General features: G+C 57.2%; 1 protein-coding gene across 9 annotated transcripts in view; it reads left to right on the forward strand.

The window, feature by feature from the left end:
* The first annotated feature begins 2,637 nt into the window (after positions 1-2,637).
* The window catches only part of MCF2L (MCF.2 cell line derived transforming sequence like), a 133,601-nt gene continuing 118,666 nt past the window's right edge, over positions 2,638-17,572 (forward strand). For 5 of the 9 annotated variants that reach the window (XM_073887460.1, XM_073887461.1, XM_073887469.1 and 2 more), the window contains exons 1-2: positions 3,566-3,678; positions 8,286-8,458. In XM_073887460.1, coding sequence (XP_073743561.1) covers positions 8,290-8,458 — 169 coding nt within the window. In that variant the 5' untranslated portion in view covers positions 3,566-3,678; positions 8,286-8,289. Of the gene's footprint in view, positions 2,791-3,564; positions 3,679-6,481; positions 6,953-8,285; positions 8,459-17,572 lie in introns of those variants that run through there. The other 4 variants (XM_073887462.1, XM_073887458.1, XM_073887464.1 and 1 more) reach the window with 4 other exon arrangements.

The following is a 17,572-nucleotide window of genomic DNA, read 5'->3' on the forward strand; positions in this document are numbered from 1 at the left end:
GCTCAGGCAGTTGAGCGTCTGCCTTGGGCTCCATCCCAGGGTCCTGGGAGCGTTGGGCTCTGCACTCAGCCTCTGCCTCCGCCCCCAGGTCATGGGCACGCACACGCTCTCTCGTGCGCTCTCTCTCTCAAATAAATCTTTAAAAAAAAAATAGATTTTTGGGGGGGAAAGCAGTGCTTTTATATAAATGATTTAAGCTCAAATGCTAGTTTTAAACAGTAAATCAGAGAAACGGGGACAATTTGGAAGGCAGATGGGCCCTCTCAGGCTGGTCCCAGGGCACAGTGACCAACGGGACAGCCTTGCAGGACTTCCAAGCATGGGGGCTCTGCCACAGTGTTGACAACGTTCCAGATCCGGAATTGGCAGGCAAACGTCAACTCTCACCTCCGGGACCGAGCCAGAGTCTGCAGCCTGAGCTCAGAACTCGGAGCCCGGGGCCCCGGGACCCCAGGTGTGTGCTTTGTCCCCTGCAATCTCTCCCCGCCGTAAGCAAGGATACCTTGGTGCAAATTGCCCCTTGTATTTCTGCTCTGCGGTACACTTTCTGGAGGCGCGTTTGTGATGGTGATCTCCTTGTGCCTCACCGGGGGCTTGGGAGCTGTGGAAGCCGTGCAGAGCCACAAAGGGCTCATCCGGCCACATGATGAGCAGGAGGCCAGCAGGGCGTTGCTCGGACCAGGGATGAGTTGGCCGGCTTTTGTACTCGGGGAGATTCATTTCCTCTTGAATCACCTCAACTTTAGAATCAGCCCTAACATTTTCTGAACAGCACAGAAATTTTGGGAGTTTGTCCTCTGTGCTTTCACTGTGTTGGGGACCATGTGCCGAAGCAGAGACCGCTTTCATATTCTGGGCTTGCTGGTTTGCTGGCCCCCAGAGCTGCTTGCCAGCCGAGCCCGTCCGGGTGTGGGTAACGGAGATGAAGATGCGGGATCCTGGCTGGGAACCCCTGCGTTGTGGCAGGGCACGCTCCCGTCGGGAGCCCATGCGCGCTGGCCTGTGGGATCTGAGCCTGCAGCCCGCACACATTCTGACCAGGGTCACCGCACGGGTCACCAGCCATTTCCCCTCATTTTCTGCACCAGCGGCACAGTCTGCTTGGACACCCCGCAGAGCACTCCCCAGGAAGCCAGGGGACCGCCTCCCTTTGTACTTTCACTGCTCAGTTAACTGGTGTTTCCTACAGCCCATCCGGGAGAATCTCTCTTACTGGAGGGCCTCCCACGCAGTCATGGGGAACGAGGTGTTGGTCTTAAAAAAACAGGCAAAGCCCAGCACGCTGGAGCACCGTGACCTCCCTGTGGCCCCTTGGAGAAGAGGAACCCATCTGGTCCCTGACTCCCAAAGGTTCTTGGGGCGCTGCCCATGACCAGCCCTTCCCATCTCTTCAGCTCCCCACCAAGCAGAGGGTTTCCCCTTCATCTCATTTCCTGTCCCCTCAAACCACCCCCTTCCTGAGCCCGCCTAACCCCCTCCTTTGTGAGCCCTGCCTGCTCTGTTCACTGAGACAGGAACCTGGCCCACACTGTGCCCACTGCATGCCTGGGACCTCCCAGGAGAGCGTGGCCCCTGCAGACCCCGCATCCTGGGCCAGTGGAGCCTGACTGCCCCGGTGCGCACCGGCCACCAGGGAGCTTGCTGGGTGCACGCTGACCTTCCATGAGCCCCACGACCCCAGGGCCACTCCTGGAGGAGGAAAGTGCTCCTGCGGGATCAGTGCCGGGCACCCTCCCTGCAGGCCTGTGTCGCCGTGCCCTGGGTGGGTCTCAGGCAGCGCCCACACCTCAGGATGCTGTGTCCAGCAGTTAGAGCTGCCTCTTGGCAGGATGCCGTGGTTTGGTTTAAACCAGCTGACCACTCCGCCCTGCTACATGCAGACTTTGTGAAGCCTCAGCTGAAATGAGCGTTCTGGATGTTTTCGTCCTCATATTCACTTTCATGTTTTAGATGACCTGATGCCCTCTGCCTGCCTGGCCAGCGAGGGGCGCAGTGAGCTCCTGCCCACCCCCCGCCCTAGGTTGTGACAGCCGGCTGTGCTTCCCACAGGGCCGGAGCCCTGGCTCCCCGTTGTTGGCCATGGTCCCGGCCGTCCGCCCCAGAAGCACGGCCGGCAGGTGGCCTGGAGCACACGCTCCCCGCGCAGGGGTGAGGCCACTGTGCGCACAGGCTTTGTGTTGACCCCGCCCGCCGGCCGCCCTCCTTCTCCTGAGAGGCTCCTGGGGAGTTGGGGGAGCCTAGCATGGGTGGAGGTCCTCAGGGCCGCATGGAGCCTGGCTTTGAGCAGGTGCCTTGCGGCCGGCGGGACCCTCCTCCTGTGGGTGAGCCCGGGAACTGGAGTCGGGCCGGGCAGAACTCCCCGTCCAGCCCAGCCCGTGTCCCCTTGGGGTGCCGGATGTGCGCCCGGTCGCCGGCGACCCCAGGCGGAGGGGCACGACCCCTGCCCACCGGACACGTAGGGAGAGGCGAGGGCGGGCTCGGGTGTCTCCTCCCCCTCCCGCGCCCTCCCCCGCCCCCTGGTCCCGCCCCTGCCCCAGACATTAACCCCTTTCTCCCCTCCTCCCCCCACCTGAGCCCTCTTCCTCTTCCTCAGCCCACGCCCCTCCCTTCCCTCCCCCTCCCCCTCCGCCCTCCACCACGTCCCCGCCCCCACCTTTCCCCGCCTCTCTCGGGCGCCCTCCTCCCCTGCACCCCTCCCCCTCCTCCGCCCTTCCCCCTGCGGCCGGCCGGGGCGGCGTCGGGCGCGGCACCTGCGGCGGAGGACGCGCGGAGGACGGTCCAGGCGGGCAGGTGTGCGGGGGTGGGGAGGCCGGTGGAAGGGGTGGATGGGGACGGGGGCGGGGGGGAGGGGGGAGGGTCCGGAGGTGGGCGGGCCCGACCGCGGTCTCCGGTGGGGGTGCATCCCTGCAGTCACCCGCTGGAGGCGCGGGGCTCCCTGTGCACAGACGCCCCTCCCCATTGTCACAGGGTCGTGTCACACGCGGCAGGTGTCCCTCACGCCCCCCCCCACGCCCCCCACCTTGAAGAGCCACATCCCAAGCTCCTCCGAATCCCCCCCCCATCCGTCAGGTGTCAGGACAGGTGTTGGGACAGGTGGCCCTGCAGGTTGGTGTGGGGGCAGCAGGAGGAGGCCCCCCCACCGGCGCCTGCACTTCCCTGGGCCCCCCAGCCCGGCAGCGGCAGCAAGGAAAGGCGGGTGGCCCACAGGCTAGCGGCCTTGCTTTTCAAAAGGGCTACTCAAGAGAGACTCCCACAGTTTAAAAAGAAGAGCGGCTCTTTTCAGTCAACTTCAAAGGCTGTTCGATCACTTTTTAAGAAAGGGGCCCTGTTGCTCTCCTTGGCTCCTCCTGAGCAGCTCTGCTCACTTAAGAGGGAGTTTGAGAGGAGCAGACTTTGGTCCTGAGCACACAGCCTCCGGTCCTTACAGGAGACAGCCCCGTCCAGGGGCCAGAGGCCTCCAGGGACCCTAGCAGGCTGCCCGCCAGCCCTGGCCCAGGAAGGGGTTAAGGTGACCCGGCAGCACGGCAGGATGTGGGGGGGGATGCTGTGGGAGGCCCCAGGATGTGTGGCCGCTGGGAGGCACAGGGGCACCACAAAAATAGAAGTGGGTCCCCAGGGGCTGCTGGCTGCAGAGTGTCCAGGCCCCCCCTGCGGCAAGCAGAGGACCCCACTTGGCAGGTTGGTGAGGAGGTGCGGACCCTGGGGAAGGAGCCCTTGCACTGGCGGGCAGGCGGGCGTTCTACTGTGCAAATCCAGGGGATGACAGGCCGAAGCTGGTTTGCAGACCCGAGTTCACAGACCAGGCTGTTCTGAGCTCTGCCCATCCTCCTGGGACCTACGCCCTCTGCTCACACCACCGGGGAGGGGACTGTCCTGCCCCGACCTGGGGGCGGGTGGTGAGGAGGGGGCTCTCGCTGGGGTGATCCGGCTCTATCTTAGGACCGCTTCGCTTTTCAGGACCCCGCTCCCCACCCTGTGGGCTGGGCTGCGCCCTCCCACCCTGGTCTCACGGTCTGGGCCTGGCTAATGCTCCTGGGGCATCAGTTTTGCCTCACACAGTTGTGCAGGGAAGAGGCTGGTGCAGAGAGCTTCTGCCACATAGGGCCCACAGCCCGGGGTGGGGGCCCTGGGGCCTGGAGGGCCTGGGGCAACTCTTCTCAGAGCAGGAGAGGCAAGGTTTTCTTACAGGAGAACTTACAGGGAGCTAGAAGGAGGCCGTCCTGCAGGGGTCATGGTGACTGGCCCTGCAGAGCCCCTGACAGTCGGGAGGATTCAGGCAGCTGGAAAGCCACCTCCAGCAGAGTCTCCAGCAGAGTCTCCCCCCTGCCCCCCGCTGGTGCTCCCTGGTGCTCACCGGCCACACCGTCAGCCTGCAGATGACCCTCTCCCCCTCTCTGAGTCTCAGGTTTCCCACTGCGGTCTTGAACTGAAAATGGGATATTTATCTGGGAAAGCAGCATCTGGGCAAGTCGAGGAGAGATCCCAATCACTGTGGAAGGAGAGCTGTCCGCCGCCACGTTACTGAACTTCTGAAATATGAACAGAATCCTGCAGCTGAAGCAGAGGACGTGGAGTGTGTGTGGGCCGCAACCAAGCCGGCCTGGAATGCTCCCAACCAACAGCACGTGGTCCCCGACTTCGTGGGTGTCGTATTATTTTAAGAGGCTCCTGGAGAAGTAGTTACAAGCGTTTACTGCATTTGTCCTTTTGTATTTGCTCACGAGAACATTAGTGAGGCTCTTTGCTGGCAGACGGGAGACTCGCTGGGCTGGACACACACGGGCAGCAGAGATGCTCTCGTCCTTTGGACAGGGCAGGAGAGGATGGGGTCGGTCTTCACCAAAGCACCTGCAGAAGCAGCTGTGGGCCAGGCGCCGGCTCACAGGAAGCCCGCACTCGCGGCGGAGTCTGGCGCTGCAGTCGCCTGGCGTGGCCGCTGGAAGAGGCAGGGGCGGTCCCCTCTTGCGGGCCGCCCAGGGGCTTATAGACTCCCCATGGGCTCCCGGCCGGCGTAGCCTGTCTGTGGCGTGTTCCTCTTTGAGATGGGGACGTAACCCTGCTTCCTCCTGACTTCCTTGAGTGAAACTTCCAGAACTCTCTGCCCACAGTGGGATGTCTGATACTGCGTGGTCGCAGGAAATGCTAGGGCATCTCGACTTTGTGGCCCGTGGTGGGAAGAAGATGGGGGAATGACAAGTCCCCTCCACCTTCAGCTTCTCTGTCCTAGAACCGCCTCCTCTGCTTTTGAGTGATGCTACTACGTTCTCAGTATTGGCGATTTGTAACTGATTGATAACGCACTTGTCTGGGAGACCGCAGTGCAGACAGCAGTGACAGTGGCATCTTCGGTGCATTTCTCTAGTGCTGGGGCTCCCGCTCGGAAGCAGCAGCAGGAGAGGAGAGTCAGATTTCCTGTCCTCAGGCAGCCGTCTCATCAGTGAGAGCATGCACAGTGCCCCGGGTGCAGCGACAGCACTGAGTGTGAGCGACGCCGAGCCCGGGTGTGCGTGTGCACGGGCCGCTCTCCCGGGACTCCGAGCTCCTGCAGGGCAGGGCTTGCCTGATGCTCTCGGCACCGAAGCAGGTGCGCAGGGAGGTGGCCCAGCAGAAGGAGGAGCGGGTGACGCTGGTTGGCTTGGATCTTCTGCTGTGCTCTGCCACGTCCCTGCCACCCAGCCCCCAAGTCCCCTGTGTGCTGCGAGGGGGATGCCTGGACTCGAGAGAGGCACAGAACCAGACCTGGTGACTGTCACTGCTCCGGGTCCTCACCTATTGGGAACTTCTCAGTGGAAGACAGAACGATTTGGTGCTGCGTGGTTATGCCAGCCTGGAGATTCTTATTTGTTTGTTTGTTTATTATTTTTATTTTTTAAAAAAAGACTTATGTTAGAGAGCTTGCACACACGGGTGGGAGGGGCAGAAGGAGAGAGAGAATCTCAAGCAGACTCCCTGCTGAGCGTGGAGCCCGACACGGGGCTCAACCCCGGACCCTGAGATCACAGCCAGAGCTGAAACCAGGAGTCAGATGCTTCACCGACTGAGTCCCCCAGGCACCCCCAGCCTGGAGATTTTTAAAGTGAACGGGCCTGCCATCTGGGTCTGAGCTCTGTGCCCTCGGGGTGACATTAGCTGTGGGAAACCACTGTTGAGATGCCGCCTTCTGCCTGGGAGCTTCGGGCCGGGGCGGGGTGGGGGGGGGGGAGGGAGGGGCCCGGGGCGCTGGAGGACCACAGTCCTGGGGGCAGGGGCTCACCCCTCTGGCCCCCGGAACCAGCCGTCCTCGGGGTGCTCAGGGCTGACCTGCCTGGCTGCAACCTTGCCGGTGGAAGCGGGGACGGCCTCATGGGTCCTCCAGCCAAGAGGAGTGGAGGGCATTCTTTTGAGAACAAACTCCTTAAAAACAAACCTTGGACCGTCTTGCTTGGGTCTCAAGACGGGAGACTGAGTGCCTGGTGACGCTTGCGGTCTCCGTGGTGGGTGGAGGGGCAGGAGCCCAGCTCTCCTGGGAGCAAAGGTGGAATCACACACCGGGCCTTTTCTTTCCGTCCAGAGGTTTAAGATTACCATCAGCCTGCTCGTGTTTGAAATCCTCTGAGCAGAATGTGGAAGAAAGGAGGGAAAAAACAGGGTTTGGGGTTTGGTTTTGTTTTAACCAGGGAAATGTGCCTCCTCGTGTTTCATGTTAAGGCCAGACTGAGGCAATCGGAAATCATTAGCTTCGGTCTGACTGTGGCCGCCGTCGGCGCCGTTCCTGGAACGCGATTTGATGGTCCTGGATCCGGAGACAGGCCGCAAATGCAGCGGTCCCAGGGCCTTTTGGGGGAGAGCGGCTCATTGTCCCCCGGGTTCAGCGTGAGGGATCCTCATTCTGGTGCTGGGCAGAGAGATCCAGAAAGCGTCCACTGGGACCCGAAGCGCATGCCCAGAGAAGTGACACGAAGGACACGTGTAGGTACCGAGCAAGTTGGGGCCAGCAGCGGTGGGAATAAAACCAGAGGGACCTGTGCATACTGGGGGACCGGCAGGGGAAGCCCTGAGCTTGTGTGTTGGCAGGAAGATGGGGGAGGAAATGGGTCTCTTGTTGGGCAGGGCTGTGGGGTTGGTGGCGCTTGCCGCATGAGGGAACCGGGCTGTGTGTCTGCCGGCCAGAGTTACCCCAGTCTGGTGGCGGCTCCTTCCTCCCTGCAAAGACAGGCGAGGCTCTGTGCCTCAGCGCCCTGCTCGTCCAAACTCCTCCCTAGATGCGGGCAGGCAGTGGTGGGCTTTCGAAGCTGCCCTGGGGGTCTGAAAGGAAGCCAGGCCTGGGCACAGCATGGAGGGCGGGCTGGCCGTCGGGGGCCAGGCGGTCAGGGAGAGCCTTGAGGGGGAGAGTGGGGGGTGCTGAGCTGGGATGACAAGGGGCGTCGGTGGGAGGAAGGGAAGTGGGTGGTGCTCAGCCCCGGGGTGGCCTCCTCCCGGTGGGGCGTGGCTTGGGGCCGGGACAAAACGCCCCAATGCATGAGGCAGAACATAAAACACTGAGGTGGAAAGGTGATATTGTTGGTAATAATATTCAAGTCAGATCATGTCCATCTTTATTCTCGAAGACAAGGCCTGCCAGTTACCGAGTCAACAGGGCGATGTCATAAGGAACCACACATGAGCTCAGACACCAGCACAAAACCGCGTGGTTGGGAGCCGTGTGCGCCACACATGACTTCCGGGGCTTTCTGTCTCAAGGGTCCTTACCAGCCGTCTGTTTACATTCAGGATTGCCTCCCAAAAACCTGACTTAAGTTTCTTTTGCTGGATTTTCACAGGGGGGATCGTACCTTAATGTTTGTTCTGGGACTCAGGAGGACATTCTCTGCTCAGACGATTTCACATGCTTTTCAGTAATCTGAATAAGCAATCAGCAGTGGTTTTGAAAATTTGCCAGTTCGGTGAATTAGACTGTGACCTTGAAACCACGGAATCAGGGATTTTTATATCCTTGAAACAAGAGCCTAAATGTCAAGGGGAAAATCTAGGACTCTGTTTTTCTTAAGCAGAAGTAAATAATATTTTTGTTTATGCAACCTTTATTCCGTGCCAATATCATAAAAGAAGGCTGTTTGTTTAGCTGAACGTTGGGGCAGTAAACATTCATTGGACGAAAATGAATTTCCTTTTAAACGTACTCCTTCCATTTCTGAATAAACACTGCAAAAGGTTGCATCTAGTTGTTAGGACTTCGAGAAACGACTATGCTGTCTTTGGGCAGGGTTAGCTCATTTTCCTTTGAAAATCTGTTTCTCACACTGCAGACTCATGTTTGACTGCTGGAGGTTTGTCCTGTGCAAGAAAACTGGACGCAACCATCATTCTTCCCGGAGAGGCTCCGATGAGGCCGAAAAAGAAGAAGGTGACCCTCAGATCGACGTACCTGACGTCCTCAGGCTTGTCAGAGACCCACCAGAGGGGTCACATTCACCTGCAGGTAGGGACCACTTTAATCCTTAGTTTGACCTGGAAGCTCAAAGTCCTGCCCTTAGCTTTTCTGGTCCTTGTAGGAGATGAGTGTGTTTTGGGTCTGGGAGGACAGTGTCTGTCGTGGCGTCCCGGTGGCATCCCCGTGGCACCCCCATGGCATCCCTGAGGCGTCCCCGTGGTGTCCGCGTGGCGTCCCCGTGGCATCCCCATGGTGTCCGGCTGCAGGCCCGAGGCTGTTAGCTGCCCACACCCGGTGAGGAGCTCCCAAGATGCTCCTCACTTGGTCCTGGAGGTTATTGCGATGAGCGGGTTAACGCGAGAGGAGAAAAGTTCGTCTGGGTTAGGGACGAAGCACAGTGTGCAGCTGGAGGGGAACCATCAGCAGGCTTGGCTTCGGTTCTCAAAACTCCAGGAGCTGCTGTGGAACTCGGTGGACGCAGCTCTCACGGCTCAGCAGGTCAGTGGTTGGTGCCCGGAGGACAGAGCGAGCATGACCCATGCGGGCTGAGAGCCCCATGCTCCTCCGTGCCCAGCCTGACCCCAGTCCAGGCCTGGGTCACTTCCCACGGGCTCCTGGCCGTCTCATAACCGAAGCCAGAGGCTGGACCCCTGGCTGCGGTTCATCTGCACTAAATTACTTGTTGCCCTTCCTCCCCACCCTACTCTGAAAGTGGTTTTCATTAGATGGGGCAAGCCACGTGCTGACCCCCGAGGGACAGCACAGATGGGATGGCGAGTGTCCACCTGGGGCTGTGTCCCTCGCAGGCTGTGTCTGGGTCTCCGTGCAGCTGTGGGCGGCCCTAGCAGAGCAGGCCAGCTGGGCCATCGCTGCCACTCATCCCTTGCGTGTCTGTGTCCACGTGTAGGCATTTGTGCTGCCAATGGCGGTGTCTCGTACACTCCCCGGATCAGCGGTCCTGAGCCACAACTCTGATGACGGACCCTTGCACGTGTGAACACCGTTGGCCACTTGAACTTGGCCGGTGGGTGGTTCCTTCTGGTGGGGTGGCCCCACCGGCGTCTCCTGTAGGTTTAGAAACTTGATTTTTGTCACGTCCCTTGTCGGTGACTGTTGGGAGCGGGAGGCTGATGTCAGTCTCCCCTCGATGGGGCTCCGCGGCTCTCTGGTGCTCTCCGCGCTGGGAGCGGGCACGTGGGATGGCCACCTCGGGGAAGGCGAGGGCAGGAAGGGCTGGGGACAGGGCTGGGGACGGCGCTGCCCCTCACCCGGTGCGCCCGCGCTGGGAAGGGCACTTGGGAAGGCGGTGTGCTTCCCGCATGAGTGAGAGCACAGTTTCGCGGCGCGGACACTGGGGAGCGCTGACCTTTGCGGCTGGAAGGTTATCTAGTCCTTCCCTGCTCAGCTGGGCCGCAGTGGCCGGCCTCCGGAGCGGCACACTGGGACTGGACTCTGGTTGTCGCTCTGCAGCCTGGAGCGTGGGCTCTCCGTGGCGTGGTGGTGGCAGCACCGTGCCCAGGGGTAGCAGTGAGGACCCCAGGGTGTTGCGTGCTTGGGCGAGGGGGTCAGGGCCGTGCCCAGCCGGCCTGTGCTCTCACTGGGTTCACCTCCTCTGTCCCCCAAGCCACAGACCTCCATGGCGCTGTGCATCCTGCTCTGTGGACGAGGCCCGCTGGGCCCCACAGCCCCTCCCGAGTGGACGGGAAGGCCCCCCTGTTGTCCTTGCTCCCTGTGGAGATGGGGGGATCTGGTGCCGAGGGAGGGAGGCAGGTGCGGGGCAGACTCTGAGTAGCTCGTTTTCCAGTGCACAGAGTGGGTCTGTAGCTCTCTGTCCGGTCTCGGCTCTCCTGTGTGACCGCCGGCGGCTCAGAGCCTGCCCTGACTGCCACAGCCACACGGGGAAGGTCTCCCTCCATGGGGCGCTGTGCTGATGGCCTCCTCGGGGGACCTGCTGCCTGTGACCTGGCCCGGGGGCCCGTGAGCCACCGCTCACAGCGGCCATGGGATGGCCCCACGGAGGGAGGTCATCGCAGGTCAGTGCTGGGGTCTCCTTCCTGGGGCCAGTCCTGGGCTCAAGCCTCGGCTGGAGTCTGGAATGGACCCCAGCGTGTGTCCCCCGCCCCCTTTCCCGTGGCCACAGCCGTCTTTCTGGGAGCAAATCGCGGCAGATGCTTCTTCTGCTCAATGCCTTTCTGTGGGCCCACGCTGACCCCGGATACAGGCGGGGGGTCTCTGCTTACCCCTGCATTCTGGCCCAGCCATTCGAAGCTCCCCTCCCCCCACGCCCTGCAGGGGCAGCTGCCTCTGCTGAGGACCCCTGGTCCATGACCCGGTCAGGGCTGGCCTTTAGCACGCACCCGGGGCACCGGGCCGACAGTCCCGGATCGGGGGCACTGATGTACCAGGGGGTGGGGAGGCCTGGGCCCTCCCTCCCCGTCCGGTTCTGGGCGAACAGCTGAAGCAGAATGGAGTGGAGCCCGTGAGCTACTAGGACCCCACGGAGGCAGGAGAGGGGGACTGAGGTGGGAGCCGGTGGCCTCGTGGGAGGGTGGGGTGAACCAGGCACCGGTGGTGTTTACGGGCCCACGCACACATGCACACGTGCATCCCGGCGAGTGGAGCTCCGAGCTCGTCCGGCTCTGGATTCCCTGCTCTCCGCCTTCTGTGTGTCGCGGGCACAGGTGGGGCCCCAGCGTCCACGGTCGCCCCGCCACCGGCCTCCCTGTGGCTCCAGCATCTGCTGAGCGCCTCGGTGAGTCTGCGGCACGTCAGGCAGGAAGCCTGTGGCTTTGGACGGTGGGTTGGTGGGTCTGAGGGCCCTCTGTCATCTGAAACCTCGAGTGTGAGAGCGCGGGCAGCGCGCCCATCACGGGGGCAGTTCCTCGTCACCGCGGAGGTGCTGCGTCTGGGAGGCCTGCACTGGGCCGGCGAGCCTCCCCGGGTTTGGATGCCGTTGCCCCGCGGTTGACTTTGCAAACAGTGACATCGATCGTGATGGGTTAGTGGGGTCTTTAGTGACGCCCACAAACCTTTGAGTATCATGCTTGAACAGGTTCTGGGCAATGTTTTGAGGATAAAGGACAACAAAACGCGGTTCTTGACGTGGGTGTAAAGCGAACGATTGCCGTCCGCCACATGAGGTTGAGTCGCGAAGCTGCCGCTGTGTCAGTCAGCCGCCCGGGGCCGGGCGAGAGGAGCCCCCGACGGCCGGCAGCGCCCCGGGAGCCTCGCGGTTCTCCACTCTCCCAGGACCTCCCACACACGCGCTCCCGAGTGGCATTGACTTGGGGTTAGTTATGGCCAACATGACAGGTCACGGGACCTGGAAGAAGGACTCTGAGCGTCTGGAGAAGCCCCTCACGGGGACAGAGATGACTGGGAGGCTGCTCATCACCGAGGCTCCCTCCCCATGCACCCCTCCCCCCGCCGCAGCAGCACGACAGCAGAAGGACTGATTTTTATTTCTGTGGGAAGTTAGTGGTTTTCTGTGTAATTATGTGCTTTATGATGTGTGCTGTATGATTAAGGTGATCCCAGGGCCACACTGTGCCTGATGGTCATGATTGACACCAACGGGTGTTTGGGGAAAAGTGAAATCACGGTATTTGGAGCCTGGTGATGCTGTTCCGTTGCTTAGATGACACCTTCCTGCACCCCAGGCGCTCTGACGCCCTTGCCGCACGCTGTTGACCCCAGAGCCCCGCTGACCTGTGTCTTCTTAGAAATCGGAACCTGAACCAGCTCCTGGGGGCGCTTTTTAAAAGACAGCGTCATAGTGGTGCCTTCCAACAAGTACGTGATGTTGGCTTGTCTGTCTCCTGAGATGTTAGCAGCCATCGGTGAGCGTTGCTCGGATTTATCACCTAGTTCTTGAGAGTTGCAGTGTCCTTGTTCTGTCGAGATTTCCCTTCTTATATTCACCTAATGACCAGAAGCGTCCCCCTTACCTCCTTGTTGCCGTGAGGTGCAGTTTGTAGGACAGGGGGTACACAGGCCTGATTCTTCCCCTTGTATCTACCAGTTTCTAGGATAGTGAGTTTGCCGTTAGCATCTTCCCAAGGGTTTTTACAAATATCGCTATAAACTCTTACAAAATAGAATTTAAGTGAATACATTTAAAAGATCTCATTGGCTTTGTTCAAGGGATCCTGAACGGGGCAGCGTCCCACCCAGCAGCTGGAAAGGGGCTCCGAGCAGGTGGACAAGGTGAGAGGCTCTGAGCAGGGGGCGCTGATGAGGAACTTGGTCTGGAAAGAAATCGGGTGGTGATTGCAGGGTCACCGCTCACGGGTCCATCTGGCAGATCACCCAACTGACTGGTGCTGGTCACTCCGTTTCTGGGGGACTTGAAGCTGTAACTAAGTCTCAGTTTGGTGACGGGGGCTTAGCATCAGTGGTCTTGTTTTTAACAGAAGTAAAAGACTTAAATATTTCATATATCTTAATCCATCGCAGCTGTTCGTATGGGTCGGATTGTCCTGTTTGGGGCCTTAGGAGCCTCTTTGTTCGGCCTTCGGATCCACCGGGCCTGCTGCCACATCCTGGGCACGTCCTTGCAGAGAGGAACACGGGCGAGAACTTGGTTGACAGTGGCTGGCACCTCTGTTCCTGGGGACAAACGTGATCTTTGGGAACGTGGGGCTTGGGAAGGTGGGCTGCCCGCAAACACAAGGTGCTTTGTCTTCCTTAAACCGCTCGGGGCGGGGCGCTTCTCTGCGGGATCCGAGTGGCAGTCCGGGCTAGGCGTGTCCCGTGTGCCTGGTGGGGGCAGCTGTCCGTTCCCGCCACAGCGAGGATACAGCCTGGCCGGCAGCTACCAGAAGCCCCTCACTGGTGCTGTTTGAGTACGGAATTTTCTCTCCTGCGTCATGTGCTATGTGGGGATTTGGGGGGTCATTTTTACAGAGATCTTTTCTTTTCCAAGACTGCAGGTTATTTCTCGACTGCTTTGATGACCTAAGTTTCCTGCTGGTCCGCGGCCCCCCTGACTCCCCGTTCAGTGCTCACACCACATCCAAGCTTTCCTGGAGCCCCGCTTGTCCAGTCTTTTCTCCCCGAAGCAGCCTGGACCCTCTCCCCCTCCCTCCTTCTTTGCTTTCCTTCTTTCCTTCTTTCTTTTTTTGGGTTTGTAATAAATCCTACACATCTTCATGACTCACAATCAAAATGGTGTAACAGGTACGCCGGGCCGGTTCTCACTGTGAGCCTGCAGCACCTGCCGGTCTGTGCCCGCAGGTGGTCTCTCCTGCGGGATCCTGCCCTGCCTCCTGGCTTATACAAAGGGCAGCACCCTACAAATCCCGTTCTGCACATTTTCCCGCTCTGTGTATCTTGGACGTTGTTCCGCATCGATGAAGAGCGAGTTGTTCATTCTGTATTCGTGGCCACATGTAACCCTCCGTCCACACGGCCACAGCTCCTCAGTCTGTCGGTGGACGCTTGGGTTCTTCTCCCTTCTCGCTGTTGCAAACACTGCTGCAGTTAGTGACCTTGGATGATGCCATTGTGTACGTGTGCCAGTGTGTGCGTTCCAGGTTCCCAGAGGCTGAGGGGGGAGCAAGTCCTTTTGCTGGTTTTGCTCTGAGTCGCGGCTGCACTGTGGGCTCCGTTGTGCACCCGGAGCCGTCTGCAGAGCGGCTGTCCGCAGAGGCTCCCAGGACCAGGGTCTCCGTCCTGTGTTTGCCATCAGTGTGCGGATGGGACCGCACTTGTCCCGCGGAGACCTGGAGAGCCTCCTGCTTGGTTTCAGACTTGTTTACACCTCTTGCTGCCCATCTACTAATTGGCTTGCTCATCTTCTAATGGTTTCTAGGAGCTCTTTCTAAATTAGGGAGATTGGCCCTTGTGACTGGAGTTGAAAGTACTTTTTCTCAGATTGCCATCATCTTGATTTTTTTTTTTTTTGCCATTTTTGAGATGTAGTGGAATTCCAGTATTTTGTGGCTTTTGGATGTTGAGTTGTAGTTTAAAAGGCCTTGGTATTCCAAGGTTTTAAAGGAATTCACCCATTTTTCCCCCCTAGGACTTTTATTTACATGTAAACCTTTAACCCGTTTGGATTTATTTTGTTGTATGGTCTCAAGTATGGATCCAACTTTGTTTTTCTAATCTGGTGGTCCCAATACCATTTATTAAAATCTCTGTCTTCACTCCACAGATTGGAGACACCACCATGAAATTATATTAAGCTTCCATATGTATTTGAGTCAGTTTCTGTAATTTCTGGTCTATGTCATTTGTCTGTTTGCCTTCCAGTTTCTGGTGCCACTCAGCTTTAGTTACTGGGGCTCTGGGGCATATTTTAACATTTTATCTGGTTCATTTCACTTCATTGCTCCTTCCAAGTGTTTACCTGACCATTCTTGCTAGCTTTTTTTTTCATATAAAATCCAAAGTTCATTCTAATTACATAATTACATAAACAAATCAGCAAATAATTATGGTTTTATTTCTTTGAGTTTTTCATACTTCTGATTTCTTTTCCTTGTCTAATTGTATTTTCCGGTATCTCTAGGGCATTGTGGAATAGTGGGTATCCTTGCCTAGTTTAGTGTTGGGGAATACGCCTCCTACAGTCTTCCTATTCAGTATCACTCTGGCTTCAGGCTGAGAGAGGGACAGTTCAGTGTGTGTATGTGTATTATATTAGAATACCCATCGATTCTCTTTTTTGAGTATTTTAAAATCAAGAACAAATAAAAATAAGTTTATCAAGTGCTTCTTTAGTGTCTGGAGATGATCATGACATTTTTATTTAGGAACAACATCAAAAGGAGGTATGTTTATACATTCCCCACACTTAATCCTCTACAACCTTTTTTCTGTATTCCTGGCATAAAGCCCAATCAGTCATGATATCACTCTTTTTTTATCTTTTTTTTAAAGATTTTATTTGTTTATTTGACAGAGAGAGACACACACAGCAGAGAGAGAGCAGGAGCAGGGGGAGCGGCAGAAGGAGAGGGAGAAGCAGACTCCCCACTAAGCAGGGAGCCCGATGTGGGGCTCCCTCCAAAGACCCTGGGATCATGACCTGAGCCGAAGGCAGATGCCCGTCCGGCTGAGCCACCCAGGCGCCCCATGATATCACTCTTCTAATAGGATGTGGATTTTATCTAATTATCATTTCTTTCTTCTCTGCAGCTTGATGTTTGAATGTAATATGTTCTGGAAATCTTTCCCATCACCCCCACCAAGGGAAAGTTCACACAACTTCTCCTATTTTCCATTTCCTGCCCTTTTAAGGAAGGAGCCAGGGACGCTAATCACATCTGCCCAGAAAACTGGCCACTTTTCTACTGACGAGGTAATTATTTGAGCGTTTGTCTCTTCTCCTGTTTGAGTGCCAACCTCTCAAGGTAGAATCTGTCCTCACAATTCTCAGCAATCACAAATTAAGGAGACATGTTGTATCAAGGAATGCATCTAGTACGTACGCTGGGATGAGAAAAATACTTAAGGTGGCACCCCCTCTGTTCTTAAAATTCAGTCCAGGGTAGGAAGCTGGCAGCTCTCCAGAGGCTGAGGAAGGAGCTTTGGGATGACAGGAGCATTATTTGAACATCACTTTGGGGAACCAGCTCAGTTGAAGTTTAGGGTTTGGGAATCTGGGACGTTTGAGAGAGAACAAGATGCATTGGCCATCTGCTGTGGAGGGGGTCCCACCCTCGGCAGGCTGTGGGCACACAAGACCCTCGTACTTGCTGGGCTGCATGTGGAGAGATGTCTAATGTCAGTGAGACATCGGGGAGAGGGGCCAATGGGGCCAAGTCCCGGAAAAATCCAGTTCAAAAAACTCAAGTCTGGGGCATGTGCGGCATGGGGAACCTCTCCTGTCAGCTGACTAGGGAGACCCAAATAAGGAGAGACAATGGCACCTGTCACCCACCGGCTGTGTTTCTTCTGGTCTGTTCTCTTGAGAGGCGCTGCGGATACAAGCACACTGTGTTCTGGATAGTAATACAATATTTTAGTTCATTTAGAGTCTTCTAGGTAAGAGACCTAATAGAAGCACTGGCCCAGACTCTCATGATGGGAACCCATCCTCCCAGTGAAGGAGCTGAGCCCCCCAGTCACCTGAGTTCTCAGTCCTGGCACCAGTGCCCAACCCCTGGGCTCCGGTCCTGTACCCCTCCCCCGTGAGCCCTCCCCCCGTGCACCCCCCGCCTCCCCACGTGCACCCCCTCCTCCCCACGTGCACCCCCTCCTCCCCACGTGCACCCCCTCCTCCCCACGTGCAGCCCCTCCTTAGCTGACCCCCTTCCCCACATGCACCCCCACCTGCATGCATCCCTGGCACTCCTGGTCCCTGACCCTTGGACACATGCCATATGGAAGGGGTCTCAGATCTCTGGTATTTGTTGTTTGGACTGAGCTGCTCTTTTATCCTCTCTCAATGCGTGTAGGCTCTTTGATTAATTCGAATTCTTTTAAAAGGTACAAAATTATACATTATAACTTTTAGTCTGTGGCATTTCCCTAGCTATGTATTCTAAAAGATAAGAGCTTGCAGTTTTTATATTAAAATGACATTTCATACCAAAAATGTTAGGAATCACTGTTTTGTTTTGAAAAAATACTTTGAGGGACACCTGGCAGGCTCAGTTGGTAGAACATGTGACTCTTAATCTTGGGGTTGTGAGTCTGAGCTCCAGTTGGGTGTACAGTTTACTTAAAAACACAATCTTAAAAAAAATACTTTGAAATGCTTTGAAAAACGTAGAAAGCATGTAAACTATGCGAATTCTGATCGTCATTGTTATAATGGGTGTGTTGGTTTTCCGTACCCTTGCTGTAGCTGGTTTTAAAATCCCGTCTTTGTACTTAGCAAGACAGCTTCTTCAGTCACCCTCTGGTCACTGTGTCCCTCCATTTCAGTGGCCCATCTGTGACCCTGGAAGGCAACGTCTTGTTACACTAAATAGACCATGAAGTGCACTTGAGATGCAAGATTATGTTTCTTCGTGCTTCGAAGGACCCAACAGCCAGAATGATTTCTCCGCGTCTCGTCTCTTCCTTCACTTAGCTCAGCATGGCTGAATTACGCACATAGAATAATTTTCTGTCCTTCCCTTTTTAAATAAATAGACACACCAAGTCCTGTTGTGCCTTCTCATGAAATGCCCCATTTCCCGGTGTCTGAGGTTTCTGTGCTGGCTCCTC

This window comes from Callorhinus ursinus, unplaced genomic scaffold (assembly GCF_003265705.2).
Source record: "Callorhinus ursinus isolate GAN/ISIS: 27379988/994484 unplaced genomic scaffold, GSC_fseal_2.0 scaffold79, whole genome shotgun sequence".
Classification (NCBI taxonomy): domain Eukaryota; kingdom Metazoa; phylum Chordata; class Mammalia; order Carnivora; family Otariidae; genus Callorhinus; species Callorhinus ursinus.